The sequence below is a fragment of the Seriola lalandi genome, unplaced genomic scaffold, assembly GCF_002814215.2.
Source record: "Seriola lalandi dorsalis isolate HSWRI2012SDOR001 ecotype SW California unplaced genomic scaffold, Sedor1 jcf7180002054482, whole genome shotgun sequence".
In the NCBI taxonomy this organism is placed as follows: domain Eukaryota; kingdom Metazoa; phylum Chordata; class Actinopteri; order Carangiformes; family Carangidae; genus Seriola; species Seriola lalandi.
Genome location: NW_019525035.1, coordinates 260,289 through 276,836, shown reverse-complemented (window position 1 = coordinate 276,836; position 16,548 = coordinate 260,289). Strand labels below are relative to the sequence as shown.

Genomic DNA, 16,548 nt, shown 5'->3' with positions numbered 1-16,548 from the left:
TGCCAGAATCTCTGTTTGAAGTCATTTCTTTTTGGGAAGTGACTCAAATAAACACAAAGAGCTGCAGAGACACAAAAGAAGAAAACGGCATAAAAAGATGCAGAATGACCACAGAGATGTGTCTGTGAGTCTGTGGCTCTCGCTGGTCTGTACAGCAGGAGGGATGTGGCCCCTCTGCATGTGTGTGCACCCGGGGGCCCATTGTCTCATTAGATAACGTGCACTACCTCAAAAACCGAACTACGCGACGGAGCTGCCGAGATGACACGTGAGGGCGTTAGTGTTTTCTCCTTCAAAAAAACAGCAACGGCTTTCCAGCACAACACACGCATCAAAGCTATCTCCATGGCAACTGTCTACTCTGTTCAGAACTGAACTTTAAATTGAAACCTATCCTGTCGTTTCTGCCGTACGTTGGAAGCGTAGAAGTGAATGTGGCTTTGCACAGAAGGTCAGGAGGCGCTGCAGCTCCGTCTGTGTCGTCTGTAACGTAACGCGCCAAGAGCAACGACGTCGCTGTCCCGACCGCCGTCACCTCCTCGGAAGCTGCACTATAATCTTCACATTAAAAAGCTCAGAGGGTGAGAGAGGGTGAGGTGACGCTGGAGCCAGCTGCTGACAGAGGAGGGAGCGTTAGGTTTCACTCTGCGTTTCCAGCATTAGTTCTGCTCTTCAGCTGGAAGCGGGGCCCTGCACACGGCTCTGTTCCAGATGTCAACACACACACACACACACACACACACACACACACACACACACGGCTCACTGCTCTCTGATTGGCCCGCTGCACGTCAGTCATAGCTGGGTAGAGTAGCTGGACCGCTTCATATAAATCTGTTTTAGTGATGAGAAACGCTTCACTAAACCGTTTCACTTCAAGGTCCATTTAGTAGCTGCTCTGGAGCTTTGAGTCATACAACATGATCTTCTTCAGCAGACAAAGTTTGCCAGGTTCTTATGTTTGTTAAGTTGTTGATCTTTATTGATCATCCATGTTAAAATCTGAGCTTTAAAGTTTCTTGTGTTCAGCTTCTTCTTCTGTGAGCTTCTCCTGACTGATTTTCTGTGTGTGTTTCGTTGAGTAGTAGATTATCTGGAGAAGATGTGGTCCGGACGAGACACTGCTGACATCAAAAGTAAGAAATCTAATCAATATCTAATCAATGTGTTGATGTAGAGACATTTGCTTGAACACATATCCTGCTGGAAAGTACTACTCAAACACTGTTCTTCTGTAGAAAAGTAAGTTACATGTCAGGAAAATATTCTATTTTACATTTATTTTTATTTGACAACTTTAGTTACTAATTACTTTTAGATGAAGATTTTACATTAAAAACGTACAGTATGATAAGTTTATAAAACGTAATGTACTGTTGCTCCTCGTCACATGTCAGATGTCTGAGTTGTTAGAGACACTTCCTCTCTGGTACATCAGTAACAATCAATAAGAATATAATAGATAATAATATCTGTGGTGCAGAATAAGGTCTTTTACTGTGAATAGTTGAGGTGCATTTTGCTGAGGATACTTCTGTATTTTAATTATTTGGGAGTATTTTTACATTAGTGTGTCACTACTTCTACTGAAGTGAAGGATCTGAACCACCCTGACCCTCTTCTCTCCTCTCCAGTTGAGAGAGACAACATGGCGGACTTCTGTGTGCTGGGCCAGAGACCCCCTCCTCACTTGGCCGGCCTGGCCCAGCTCAGTCACCTGGGTGCTGGTAGTCCTCTCCTCAAAGCTGGATCTGGAGATCCACAGACCGCCTCTCAACCACCTCAGCAGCCTCCACCTCCCCAGCAGCAGCCCTCGCCCCACGGCCCCCTCCACCACAGCCCGCCCCTCCGTACGGGCCAGGTGCCTCCTCCGCCTCCTCCGCCCCCGCCGGGCGCCCTGCAGCCCCTGCTGGGGCCAGGTGGGCTGCTCTCCCCTCAGCTATCCCCGCAGCTGGTACGTCAGCAGCTCGCCATGGCCCATCTCATCAACCAGCAACTGGCCGTTAGCCGCCTGCTGGCCCACCAGCACCCGCAGGCCCTCAACCAGCAGTTCCTCAACCACCCGCCCATCCCTCGGGGTTCATCCAAAGCTGGCGGCGACCATCCCGGGAGCAACCCCTCGGCCGCCGAGGTCTCCTCTGAAATCTACCAGCAGGTCAGAGACGAGCTGAAGAGAGCTAGTGTCTCCCAGGCCGTGTTCGCCCGTGTGGCTTTCAACCGCACACAGGTAGGAAAACAGGACAGACTGTGGTCAGAAGGTCAGGAGACCGTTGGGAAAGTGGTGGTAAAATGATCAGAGGGAGAGGAGCGGCGAGGCAATGCATCAGGGACAGGAGAGGAAAGTCTCAGACGGAAGAAATTAGCCGAAAATGAATATATTGCATCTAGTGGCGTCACTGTGTCAGACAGGAATCTAAACTTCCCTTTAAGACTCATTATTTCTTAGACTCACCTGATCATAGCTCCCGTTCCTCACGTCGCATCAGGTGAGAGCTTTTTTTATTTTGGTCTGATTTGACAGAAATAAATAGACTGACGTCACTGATAGACTGTAATTTTTCACACTGGGTTTGACTAATTCTGTGGTCACCCACCTTGTGGTATTTTCAGTGGGATTAGCGGAAGCATGGCGGGGTAGCTTGCTGGGTCATTGAGTCTCCTTCCCCGCCCTCGCAGCGGCACAAACAGCTGATGCATTCAGGCTGCGCTAAACTGGTTACCATATGCCCCATTAGATGAATGTAATGGGAGTTGGCTCATAGACCTACTGGTATAGAGGCCAGGTGTCTTTTAGTGAGTTTTGAGTGTCTGTGTCTCTGTGTGTAAGTGCTTGTATTTATGATCAAACTGATTACTAACTTTTATCAAAAAATAGCAGGTTGATTTGGGATTTTGAGCGACACACATTTGCTTTAGTTCTGAGATACTTTACTTTATTATTATTATTTGTTATTTTCTTTTCATGCCACTTTAGTCAATTTATTTTTTTCATGCAAAAAAAACAAACATTTAATTTCTTCCAGTTTCTCAAATCATAAGAAAAATTCCTGCTTTTCCTTTCAATGATTTTTATTACATATAAAAGGAGCTTTTTCAACACTGAGCTCAGAAAACAGAATAAAAATTGGAAAGTGAAGAGAAAAGTGTGAAGAAAGTGAAGATGACTAACTACTGGGAAAATATCCCATGATCTAATTTTAAAAAAAAGTTAGTTTCCGCCCTAAGTGGTGCGGCTCTATCAAACTTTTAACCCCAGTTGCAACTTCATGTCCAATGCTGCGCAACAACAAATGCTCAGTCATCCCACGTCTACGAGTAAACATGGATTGGGATGATCCACTTCAACATATTCGTTTGACGTCAGTGATTGTGAAGCAACAATATTTCCTTGCAGCAAAAGTTCATGGGTGGAACGTGTGTGTTTGTGCTGCTCAGGGTCTGCTGTCCGAGATCCTGAGGAAGGAGGAGGACCCTCGCACGGCCTCGCAGTCCCTGCTGGTCAACCTGAAAGCAATGCAGAACTTCCTCAACCTGCCCGAGAGCGAGAGAGACCGAATCTACCAGGAGGAGAGAGAGCGCACCATGAACCCCTCGGTCGGCCTCCCCGCCTCCAACTCCTCCAACCCCGGAGCGCCACGCCTCTCGCAGGTTAGTCACTCAGCACCTGCGGCATCTTTTCCCGCCTAATATCACACGTTTATACAACAGGATTTCGCTTTTATGGAAAAAACAGACGGATTTTTTAATGTTTTTTTTTAAATGACCGATTCGAACATTTGATTGTAACACGTCGCGTGTCCTGTGTGTGTCCGTGCATAGAAAGTGTGGGAGAGGAGCTTGGATGACCAGATAACCCCTGATACCTGGGCCTCCATCTGGAAGAACAAGACTAAGATCTCCAACTCAGTGAGTTATCTCCGATCTGTAACTTGCCCTCACAAAGTGCAGCACATCATGTACTTTGTCTTATTGCCTGTGCTGGGATTTTTTTATTTTTTATCTTAAACAAATTCCGGTTATAAAGAGAAAACAGCTTCAAAGCCATCATGGGCGCATGTTGTAAACATAAAGGACATTGTACAGTATTTGGAAGTTTCTCTCCATGTGCACATGACGATTCAGCGGCGTGGATGATAAGAGGTTCTCTCTGATGTCAGAGCAAATGCCCATTCATGGCTCTGGGGCAAATGTGCGCGCTATTCTTATTATGTCTATGTAAAATTATCTCAGCATCGTTTACACTGAGGGAATGTAAGCTAGCTGGTCTGTACATGTCTTGTGGACGACTTCAAACGCTGTGTATACAAGCGTTCTGAGAGCCAATACATGTTCATTCAAACAGAAACAACAGAGAATGACAAAAGAGAAGGACTTAATGACTTTGATCTGTAAACAAAATTCATGTGGAGACGTGCGCTGCAGATGTGCAGCTGATGTTCATACAGGGAACACTGCATGTCTGTTCTCAGAGCAGCTTGGCCTGATCATCAGCTGATAACCTTTACTCGTATGTATACACAAGATTCGCTTTCGCGGGAAAAACCTCTTAGTAGTTTCAGAATATAATAAAAGAATCTCAGCTGAATCCCGTTATCCGAGCTTATCTGATAGCTGTTGCTCTTAAAACATGAACCACTCGCAGCCCGTTCAATTTGTACTCACTGTGTATTAAATCATGCGCTGCTCCTCTGCTCCTCTGCTCCTCCAGCCCAAGCCGTCCGGCCCGGGCCCCGACCTCCCGCTGAAGCTGGAGTCGCTGGTCAACATCACGTCAGGCATCTATGAGGAAATCCAGCAGGAGATGAAGAGAGCCAAGGTGTCCCAAGCTCTGTTCGCAAAGGTGGCCGCCAACAAGAGCCAGGTGAGGCAGGGAGGGAGGCAGGGAGGGAGGGAGGGGGAGTCACTGGGAAAACAGAAGCCAGAAAATATCAGGTCTGAGATCAGTGTTTGCTCAGTTTTGGATTAATGGGGATTTGAATTTAGGAATGAAGGAGCATTTTTATTTTAAATCCCCAGAACAAGTCAAGACAATCAGATATTTACTGCTTGATGAATGTGTTACCAAAACAACCTGGGGGGGGGGGGGGGGGGGGCGGCAAACAGTGAACAGTTGTTACCTGCTACTGAGCTTTAAAATGAATATTTTTGTTTTTGCGGGATCTTTTTTTTTTTACCAGACAAACAAGAATCGATTCGAATGACATCGTTAAAACTAGAACTTATTTCCTGCATCATCTTAAGATGTAAAAACATGATTCATGAGATGTTTCTGATTTTTATCACAGCAGGGAAAACACTGGTGTAATTAATAACATTACATGTAGCAATGGCTCCGTTTTAAGTGTCCCAGATCTTGTACAAGTAGGTTAGGGTTAGTTGGTCTCAACACAACAAACAAACAGAAACCAAACAAACAACAAACAAACAAAACAAAACAAATGTGAATGCCATTTCCTCATATATATTAATATACATCCAGAAAATAACTAAATATAAGTATTATAATGGAGAAATATTCAACAGTAGTCTAATATAAATTAATTACAGTATTATTAAAACACTAAAACCAATTAACACCTGATACTTTATGATAGTTTTACTGCCTTTTCTCTGACTCAGCATCTTTAGGAGAATATGACTATAAATAATAACCTGCATTTAATTATTGAAGTGTTTTTATAGCCCTGAGTAGTGTCTGCAGGTCTCCCCTCAGGCTGCAGCTGTAACCTCCACCAACCAGAGGGGAGAGCAGCAGCATGTATGTAGCTGAGGGCAAAAAGAGTCTGTGGATATCGATGTATTATACGGAGTTTTGGCAGCTTGAGACAAAGATGCTGTTCAGAGAGTTCAAAGTGACGGTGAGATAAACTCCCCCTCACCCGCTCTCTAAACTCAAGAAGAGAGAGATGTTGATGCTTGTTTGTGATTCATTCAAACACAGTCACATGACGTCTCAGGACTGTAGCATGTGGCCGAGCTACCAGGTGTAAGCGTGAGAAAAAAACGCAACCGGAGATGTGTGCATCATGTATTACAGTATGTGCGTGCGGTTTTTGCGAGGCCGGTCCCCCCCCCCCCTCACCACCACCACACCCCCCCACTCCCCCAGGTTGGCGGGTCTGGCGGTGGCTCGGGGGTCACGGCTCAGTGCACCCATCTGCTGCAGCTGGCCACAAGGACAGAGGCAGAGGAAGAGAGAGATGATCAGGCTATTAGCGGTGCATGCTGCCCGAGGTGGCTGGTTGAACACAACAGCTGGTGTCACAAACTGAACCAGTCTAGCAGATATAATTGAATCTTCTCCGTCTCTCCTTCCCCCTCCCCCGTCTACCTCACGCATTTCCAACTTTTTTTTTTTTTTTTTTTGTTGCTAAATTTGATTCTGCTCTCGATGCTTTATCTCCCTGTAGATCACATTTTTCTGTGTCCTCCTGTCTCCCTTCATACTTTAACTTTTCTTTATTCTCTCATGCTCCGTGTTGCCCCTCTTCTTCTCCCAGTGTTATTTCTGGTCGGATAAAGTGGCTCCTTAAAAATGGAAAATACCGACTTCTAATCTAACAACAAAAATATGGAAGTATTCCTTTAACCTCACCTTCTCTCTCCCCCGTCCTCCTGCGTCTCTCCTCCAGGGTTGGCTGTGTGAGCTGCTGCGGTGGAAGGAGAACCCCAGCCCGGAGAACCGCACTCTGTGGGAGAACCTGTGCACCATCCGGAGGTTCCTGACGCTGCCGCAGGCCGACAGAGACCTGGCGTACGAGGAGGAGTCCAGGCACCATCACACCGAGAGGCTGCACACCGTCCTCCACCTGCCGCAGGACACACAGGTAAGAACCAAAGACTGTTAACAGGCACCTCACATCTCCAAGTCCAGATGTGACAGATGTGACAGAACACTGACTGGGTTGTGTTAGAACCTGGAACTAAACTGCATCTCAGGAAACACTGAAAACAGATTCACCGCACACGTCATCTTGTGTTGTTGTTTACATCTGTGGAAACTGACCTCGTGTACATTTCCTCAAGTACACATTTCAGGTACTTGTACTTTACTTGAGTATTATGTTTTCGCTTCATCCTTCCACTACAACTACAATTATCTGTCAGCTTTAGTTACCAGGTACTTTACAGGTTCAAACTTTTGTGTAAGAGTTTTTAAAATATGATGCTTTGCCATAAATATTAAGGAACTCATGAATGTACAAGTAAAGCTGAAACAATTAGTCACCTAATCGATTAGCTGATTGGCAGACTAATTAATGGGCAACTATTTTGATGAACATCTGAGTCAATTTTCATGCAAACACCAAATATTTTCATTGTTCCAGCTTCTCAAATATTTTCCTGCTTTTCCTTCCAATAATTTTTTTTATCAATTAGCATTTATTTTTAATAATTTTGAAGATGCAAAGGTGTTGCTTTTGGCTCTGGGCAACAGTGATGGGCATTTCTCACTATTTTCAGTTTTTACACAATCAATCCAATCAAGAACATAATCATTAATTGCAAATAATAGTTCAAATTTAACTCCACAGCAATCAGCTGCAACAGTCAACTGCTGCTCACACGTTGAAGAAAGTTATAAAAACAACAAATATTATAATAAGTATATAAGTCACGGGGGCCATCTTTCTGCATTGAGTACTTTTACTTTAGATACTTTCAGTACCTTTTCCCTGATTATACTTTTACACATTTAAGTAATATTATAAATAGAGAATTTCACTTGTAATGAAGTATTTTGACAGTGCAGCATTAGCACTTTTATTAAAGTAAAGGATCTGAACACTTCCTCCACCACTGCCTGTAAAAAAGTACGATATCACTGGATCTTCTTTGACCTCCGCTCCACATCAAAAATCACCTTTTTTTTTTTTTTTTTTTTTTTTTACATCTTATTTCTGTCAAATCCGTCTCCCGATCACCTCCACAGTTGTTGAGGGTGACCGAATCTGGAGCAGGACACATGTAAAGTCAGGTACACACAGGTTCAGCGTAACAGGAGCGCTCACCGCCCACACACTGCATGTACACTACATGTACAGACAGACAGCTGTGCATCCAGCTGTGCTTTAAATCCACCGACTGAGTCAAAGAAGTATTAAAGTGTATTTCCCCGCCCTCAGAGACCACACCTGTCATTATTATTTACTCATTATATTCATTTCGCGTAAGTGTGTACAGCGCTGTTTGATCTCGTTGTGTGTGCACATGTGTTTGTGTGTCTGTGCGTGCCCCAGTGGAGCGAAGAGTAAACAGTGTTGCTGGGTGGTGTGGCACTGGAGGAAATGCCCCATTAGTTTTTGAGGAGGGAGGCGGAGGCTGAAGACGGGCTGAGGGAGGAGGGAGATCGATGCAGGAAACTCACTGATGTGTTGGCCTCTTTCATTAACTGTCCATAATGAACCCACCCTGTCTGTCTATCTGCCAGTCTGTCTGTGACTTCTTATTACTCTTAAGCCGCACAGATAAAAAGCTCATCTGCTAGTGATTTGAAGCAGCAGACACCACAGGAATATAAACTTGAAAAATATGAAAAACAACATTTCTCACACTCTGAATCCACTGTTTTTGTTTTGTCCCAGTTCTCCAGTACAGGAAGTTAAAGTGCCGATTCAGTTTTCCATTGAGGATGTAAACATCTGTATCATTTGTAAACAGCATAGGAGCTGTAACGTTCTTACACACAGCCCTGTAACTGTCGGGATCAAATTAAGCTGGATACTTTAAAATACAAAATTAACAATCATACTTAAAGTTTAGTTGTGAATCCGGTTATTTCCTAAGATTTTCTTAAACTTTCCCGGAAGGAACCACGTCATTTGGTGATAATTTCAGGGGAACTTTCAGAGGAAGCCGCTCCATTTAAACCGCAGTAAATATTTACTCATCACTGTGTTATTACTGGAAACTTTATCCTTCATTTATGCTGAATTATTTTCTTTTTTATAGCACAGCTCACGTGTTATTCTCTGATTAAAAGTGTCAAGGATGAGCTCAGCTTCACATTTAGAAGTAAGTAATAGACCAACTAATCACATGTGTTATATATTACCTATAATTAGCACCAAATAACGTGATTCTTTCCAGGAAACTTCCTGGGAAATTATTTGGAAACTAATTAAAATTTATGGACCTGGAAAAATAAAGCGCCACCATAAATCCTTCACAGTCAGTGGCTGAAATCTGCAGATAAATAAATGTTTCTGGTGTTGTTCCTGTGCTGCTGGGTCTTTACTGTTCTCCTGTTTCAGGGGCTTGTTGCCTTAAATCTGGTCTGTGGCAACTAAAACTTGTTCATCTGGACAGAGATCATGTGATTGACCTGGTCAGTTAAGAACACTCAAAAACAGTTTGGCCATAAAAAACCTACTTTGTCCTACACTGTTCATCCAGTAGGGACGTGAACATCTTCTAACGCTGTTAAAGATTAAAGTTAGCAGGCTCGTGGCTGCTTGAGATTCAAAGTTCGATCAGATCAGAATCAAGAAATTCATGTCTGTTACCTAAAAAGTTGAGCTTCAAAGTTCATTAATTCAGCTGCTAACAAAACAATCTCACCTCAAGTTCCATTTAGTGGCTTTCAATCTATAGATTCCTAACATGAACAAGAAGTCTTTAAAATACTCATCACCTCTGTCTGCTGATGATTATCATAAGATACGATAGAAAGCTCCAGAACAGCTTGTAAATGGACCTCGAAGTGAGTCAGTTTCATCGACCTTATAGTCCAAAAGGTTGTTTTTAAGAAACTTCAGGAAGTCACTGCTCCAAGAAATAGTCTGGCACACAAACCTTTGTGACACCGCAACGTGTCAGACTAAATAAATCAGGTTAATTAATGAGCTTTAGAGACGCCTTATAGACAGAGGCTCGCTGTTCCCCCCCCGTTTACAGTCTTTATGCTAAGCTAAGCTAAATGGCTGGTGGACGGATGTGAGGGCAATATCGATCTCATCATTCACAAGAAACTGTTGAACTATTCCTTTAAATTAAACATGGACCAGAGCAACAACAGACAATGTCAAAGGTCAGGATGAGCTGAATTCACCTTTCACTCGAACACATTTAAGCCTGGGGAGTTTGAGGCCCGGTTGTCCAGTTGAGAGACAGCGTCTCTAACCACCAGCCCACTCTGTCCCACAATGCAAAGCAATTATATACCACATATAGCACAGACCATATGTCATAAATCAAAAACAGGCAGATGCTGAAACTTCCCATTTTACATCTCGACACGAACCGGAGGGGTTGTTCTGCGGCTCCACCCGCCTCCACCCCGCCACCGAGCAATTTTTCTCTTCCCATTCAGAGCTGTGTATTAAAGGGCTGATGGGAAGACGGGGAGGAAGCTGTGGCGGCACCATTAACACATTCCTCTGCTCCTCTCACACTGTCCACAAAGACTAAAAATAAAGTTTACCCTCAGAACGACCACGTTGTAAACCCCCCACGCCCACCTCGAGACACAGGGAGATGAACTGTGGCGAAACACTGGTGATTTATTAATGGGAAATGAGGTGTGTGAGTATATATATGTATATATATATATATATATATATATATATATATATATATACATGTATGCGTGTGTTCGTGTTGCTGTCTTCAGACCCCTCTAGGTTCCCACCAACCTCAGGCTCCAGCCGGCCTGCCACCACAGACCACACATGTGTCCCATCTGCCACACATACACAAAATCTCACACTGATAGATGGTAATGTGAGCGCTCCTTTGTGTTTGGACAATAAGAGGCTCTCTAAAACTGTAACAGGCAACCACAGGAAGGACGAATTCAGCGCTGCCCTCAGTGTGTGTGTGTGTGTGTGTGTGTGTGTGTTTGGACTGGACTGTATGTACAGTAGCGTGAGCCGTTTCTGCATGTTAGGGGCTCTGGGAGATCTCTGACTGTGTCTATTAAAACTGCAGGTGCTGTGTGTGTGTGTGTGTGTGTGTGTGTGTGTGTGTGTGTGTGTGTGTGTTCGTTCATGTCAGCAGCATCACATTTCTTCATGACTGACACGGTCCTGGTGCTTGCTCCACAGCTCTTATTCATACGGCTTTAGCAGTTAAGTGCGTCCCACAGCTAATTTGGCAGAGTCTGCCCTTATAAATAATTTCTGTATTGTTTTTGCTAAATTGATTTCTGCTGCTAGTCTGGGGGTGTTTATGTTCGTGTGTGTGTGTGTGTGTGTGTGTGTGTGTGTGTGTATGACCGCTCACCGTGGCTGAGACCCCAGGAGTGGTGGACTAGAACAAGAAGTAACAGCCACGGCGCCCTTCCTCCTCTCTCTTTGTGTCTCACTTCAGTCTGAAGGTGCTTCCCTGGTGTCACATACAGAGGTGCTTCCTGCCAAAGCAGCAACAAATGGCTCTTGTCAAAACTACGAAAAACTCGTATCTCCCTTTTAGGAGACTGTCAAGTCGAGCCGCCCCCACACATGCCGATAAATGGAGTCATCAATCCAGAACGTGTATTCGTATCACAATGGGGACAGCAGAAGGGTCTCGCACTGTGCAGTATACACAACCAGTCATCCTACCTGAACAACCATATAGGTCGGTTGCCATGGTTACAATAATAAACATGCAGGCTGTAGAACGAGAGCAGCCTACCTACCTTTGTCATCGCCACGGTCATGGCTCGGTTAGGTTTAGGAAAACCTCCTCAACATTAGGTGACCTTTGTTGTCATGGTTACAGTAATGGATAATACAAAACAACATAACCACCTCCTCCTGACGTGGACTCTGTCTCTCTTTATACCACGTCACCGACACTTCTCCCTTCGCTCCTGTCATCATTACTACGGCCACTAGATGTTGCCTAGCAACAAGACGTAACTATAAGTCATAATTAACTGCTGCACAAACGACCTGTGGGCTCGTTTCTTACAGGAAGACAGTCTCAGTATTTACCAATCCAGAACTGCTGGTGGTGCTGTACTAAGCAGAGCCCTCTTAGCTACCGTATATTAGCTATAATATCTATAAAATCTAGCTAATGATGCTATGCTAGCAGTAGATCAAATGTTTCAGAGACTCAAAGAATGTTTTAGTTGAAGGTCTCTTAAGACGAGAGTTACTGTATATTTAAAAGGTCAAAACTGAGGCCGGGATATTCTGACCTTCAGTCTCTAGTCCGGGTCAAGCTCAAAACACACCATCCTGTCCCTCCGTGGAACCACCGCAGCCTCCCAGGTAAACGCCCTTGTCTTTCAAACACCACACCCTAGTTTAGTAACGTAACGCCCGGGACAGGACAGCCCTGATGACATCATTAGGCCTCATTTTCTCAAGAGTTTGGAAACCTCCCTCCAGAGCCATTACACCACTGTTCACACCAGCTCAGCGGCACTTCCCACGATGACACAATTGATTTAGATTGATTTTAAATGTAGGAAACCAGTGAATCAACCACTTAAAAACATCTCAGGATTCTCTAGAAAACTAAACTTTAATTACAAAGCTACAAATGCCAGGAATGGAAGAACACAACATTTCATATTCACTGTAAATACCAGAACACCGGGGCGTCAGTTGGTTGAGCATCCGCCCCATGTGCAGAGGCTAAGGTCCTCGCTGCAGCTGGCCCCGGTTCGAGTCCCGCATCGGACAAGCTCTTAGCTGCATGTCATTCCCCCTCTCTCTGCCTCCCCATTTCCTGTCTCTCTCTACTGCTCTATCAATAAAGGCACAAAAAGCCCAAAAAAATAACTTAAAAAAAATAAATAAAAATACCAGAACACCAATTATGTATTGATTCACAGTTGAAAATGGTCCCAAACAAAGGAACTTTTTGCTCCTGTTTTAGTTATATTGGCTGAAATCTACAGTGTGCAGCTGTTTTAGTTTATTTAGTCTTTTTGCTTTTAAAAAGAAAACAAAGGGCTTTTGACTCAGTGCCACAGCTTTCAGTTTGTGGTCGAGAACATTGGAAATCCACCGATTACTTGACTTTGGCCGATATTCCGAAACATTAAATATCGCGATATTTCCCGCTATATGCAATATTCTTTATTATAGCAATTTTTTTTTCAACGTTCATTTCATTGCTTTGCTTACTGCACATTATAACTCAGCATGTGACAAATAAAACTTTGAACTGCTGTTTAGTGGCAGCATCACTTATACCTGAAACATAGAATCCAATAATTAAATAAAAAGCAAAGAAAAAACAGTAACTTACTTTCACCCTTTAAGCAATACAAACTAAAGCTACGATGGTTCGTTGATTAATCGACTAGTTGACTGACAGAACATTAATTTGCAACTATTCTAATAGTAGAAAAATGCTAAACATTTACTGACTCCAGCATCTTAAATGTGACAATTATTTGTTTTTCTTTGTCATAAATGATGGAAAAAAATTGAAGATCTCCAGGTTTTTGACTGTTGATGATGACGTCACCTTAGGACGTGGTAAATTATAAAGGGATCAATCAATAATTATCGATGAAATGAAAAGAATCATTAGTTTCAGTGGCTTATAACACATTAGAATCTTTTTTTTAAATGTTTAAAGTTTTTATTAATAACATTTTATATTAGTGTTTCACTGAGTTGCTCCTTATCTGTTTATATACCAACCACTAAGAGTTAAAGCTGAAATATACACTAATAAACACTTATATAAACACTGCTTATAACTACATTATAGTGTGTTATAGTGTTACTGAGATCCTATATAAATAAACACAACAATTAGCTTGTTGTCTTCATTCATTCACTTTGAGAGGAAGTAGCTCTCTCTCTCTCTCTCTCTCTCTCGCTCGCTCAGTGCATCCCGGTGGCCTCTTATTCACTGGTGCAGGGTGGAGTTTGGGCTTTTGGGCAAACCACAATTAAGTTAATTGTTTAATTGCAGATAAATGGAATGAATACCACCCACAGTCTGAATGAAAAAAATATGCAACAACGCGAGTGCGTGCATACAAATACACACGTGTACGACCGCACAAACACACACACGCACACACACACACACACACAGAAAGAAAAGAGAAAAGAGAGAGAGAGTTAGGGGCCCTGGAGGACCAGAGCTCATTAAGGAGAAGATGAATATTTCATGTTCTATAATTCTTTCATAGTTCTGCGTCGTAATTTGCCTTGATTTACGTTTAAAAGAAAACTTTTTCATTTTACTGCAGTGCACTCACAGTGCTGCCAGGAGAGAGAGAGAGAGAGAGAGAGAGAGAGAGAGAGAGAGAGAGAGAGAGAAAAGGAAAGACTGAGACGGAAAAAAAAAGGAGCAGAAGTTTTTCAGGAATATTGAATCATGCCATGAGAAGAGCCGGTCTGGCCGCGGGGCTCCAGTGCTTGTGGTTTTGGGAGAGCAGGGCTGTATTGTGTTGCTCTGAAGTGACATGTTGCCTCTTCCAAAAGAGTGTAATGGTCAAAGACGGGAGGAGTTAAAGGCGAGAGAGGGAAGGATGAAGGTGACCAGGGCCAAATATACTTAAGGTTTCTGTTTACATTCACTACTTAATGTGTTCGGAGGATAAATTGCACTCGGGACAAAGTCTCTGTTTCTGTCAACAACTCATGTGACTCACAAAAAGTCAGTTCTATGTGAAATTAATGGAAAAAATGAATAAGCAGAATATCAATTTAAACACCGGTGTTATGAAACATTCAGCTGCTTCACTACAACTTCAAATCCTAGAGTAATCATTTAGCATAAAACAGCAGTTTGGGTATTTATATAATGTATTATTTTATCATTACCACCAAGCAGTTTCAGTTGGTCAAACTGGAGCTAATTTTAAGGTTTAATGTAGAATGTGCATAGTTTTTCTTAAGCAGTGTTTTGTATGTTAATCCTTAAGACTTAGTAAAACGTAAACTATAAACTTAAATACTGACGTGAAATACAAGTAGCACGAAGATGTACTTGAGTAAAACTTAAAGTACTTAAAGTAAAAGTACTCAGTAAAATGACACTGACTGACATAATATTATGTAACATGTGAGATTATTAGACTGTTAATACTGAAGTATCAAAGCTTCAGCAGCATTTTACTGATGTAGCTGCTCCAGGTGGAGCTTGGTTTAACTGCTTATTATACAATAGTTTAGTCCAGTGGTTCCCAACCTAGGGGTCGGGCCCCTGTACAGGGTCACCACATGAATGTGAGGAATCGTGAGATGATTTATTGGAGAGGAAAGAAGAAAGTTGCGCAACACAAATCTGTTTTTTGTAAGTTTCTCAAATCTTTTCTTTTTGGGAAAATTTGGATCATTTGAACAATTACTGCAACGAAACTATGTGAGAAGTTTAGAGAGGAAACGTCTCTTTGGTGAAACGGATAACAACTCATAGACATTACTGGTTCACCAACATTTATTAGGTTTTTCATATTTCTCTGTAAAGTAACGTGTAACTCCAGCTCTTAAATGTTGTGCAGTAAAAAGTTTAATATTTCCCTCTGACACATTGTGGAGTAAAAGTATTAAGCATCTAAAAATGGAAATACTCAGCTGTTTGACTAAATGTACTCAGTTACAACCAGTATTTTGTTTTAACAATGACCTCGATCTTTCCCCATAACCTTAACTGACTACTGTGGGTTTTGTTTTTAGCTGTGACTGTGATCTTTTCCTGCCATTAACCAAGTGGTTTCTTCACCCACACCACGATCTTTCCCTATAACCTTAACCAAGTCCCCAGACGTAGCTTAACCTTAACCAGAGGAGGTGGAAGGTCAGAAATGATGGGTCATTTTGGAGGGAAATGACGAACGACATTTAGTTTGGAGAACTCGTTGGTCAGTGACGTGCAGGGTCATTCTGGCATTTTATGATATTTTACGACACAGGTTACCACAAGTCATATTGTAATGTCGTGTGGTCAGAAAGTGCCTCCAGAGAAAAAGAAAAGAAAAGGAAAAGCTGACTGTGCCATTATTACTGATGATAAATGATTACAGATTTATGCACCATAGTCCACTTGAATTATTGATTTTGTTTAAAGTAAAGTACTATATCTATGACTATATGAGACTCTATCTGAGGTTTACTGCTACTACACAGGAGGTGGAGACGGCTGAAGGTGTAAAAAGTGGGGAGTTACAGTGGGAGGGGACAGCAGTGAGGGGGAGGAAGAGTAGGATGGAGGGAGGTGGAGGACATAGGGAGGTGGGCGTGGGGGCTGCTGGCATCCACCAGTCCGGGGCTGATTTGGATGTGGAGTCATGTTGGCTTGGCAGAGGCCCACTTCATTAGTGTCCTGATGCATTAGACCTGAGTAGAGAGGGAGGCGGAGGGAAGAGAGGGTGAAGCAAGGGGAGGAGAAAAAGAGGGAAAAGCGAAGCAAAGGGTAGAAAGTGTGAGCACGGGAGGAGAGAGGACGAAGGAGATAAAGTGTGAGGAAGCGAACCCGCCCCCTGTGTTTGGCTCCGCTCTCTGACATCATCATTAGGACATGAGGGAGACCAGGCCCCCTGCCATCGATGCATGCATGTGTGTCTGGCGATTGATCCAAGAGTCCTTGCTGTCAGCCCAAATAAGCGCAGAAATGATGAAGGTCGGTGGATGGTGGAGGAGCAGG

General features: G+C 43.1%; 1 protein-coding gene across 3 annotated transcripts in view; it reads left to right on the top strand.

The window, feature by feature from the left end:
• satb2 (SATB homeobox 2) overlaps nt 1-16,548 on the top strand; it is a 48,228-nt gene that overhangs the window by 26,123 nt on the left and 5,557 nt on the right. For 2 of the 3 annotated variants that reach the window (XM_023412578.2, XM_023412577.2), the window contains exons 7-12: nt 1,086-1,136; nt 1,635-2,227; nt 3,436-3,648; nt 3,820-3,906; nt 4,709-4,861; nt 6,633-6,827. In XM_023412578.2, the coding sequence (XP_023268346.1) occupies nt 1,086-1,136; nt 1,635-2,227; nt 3,436-3,648; nt 3,820-3,906; nt 4,709-4,861; nt 6,633-6,827 (1,292 nt within the window). The remainder of the gene's footprint in view (nt 1-1,085; nt 1,137-1,634; nt 2,228-3,435; nt 3,649-3,819; nt 3,907-4,708; nt 4,862-6,632; nt 6,828-16,548) is intronic. The other variant, XM_087175675.1, reaches the window with a different exon arrangement.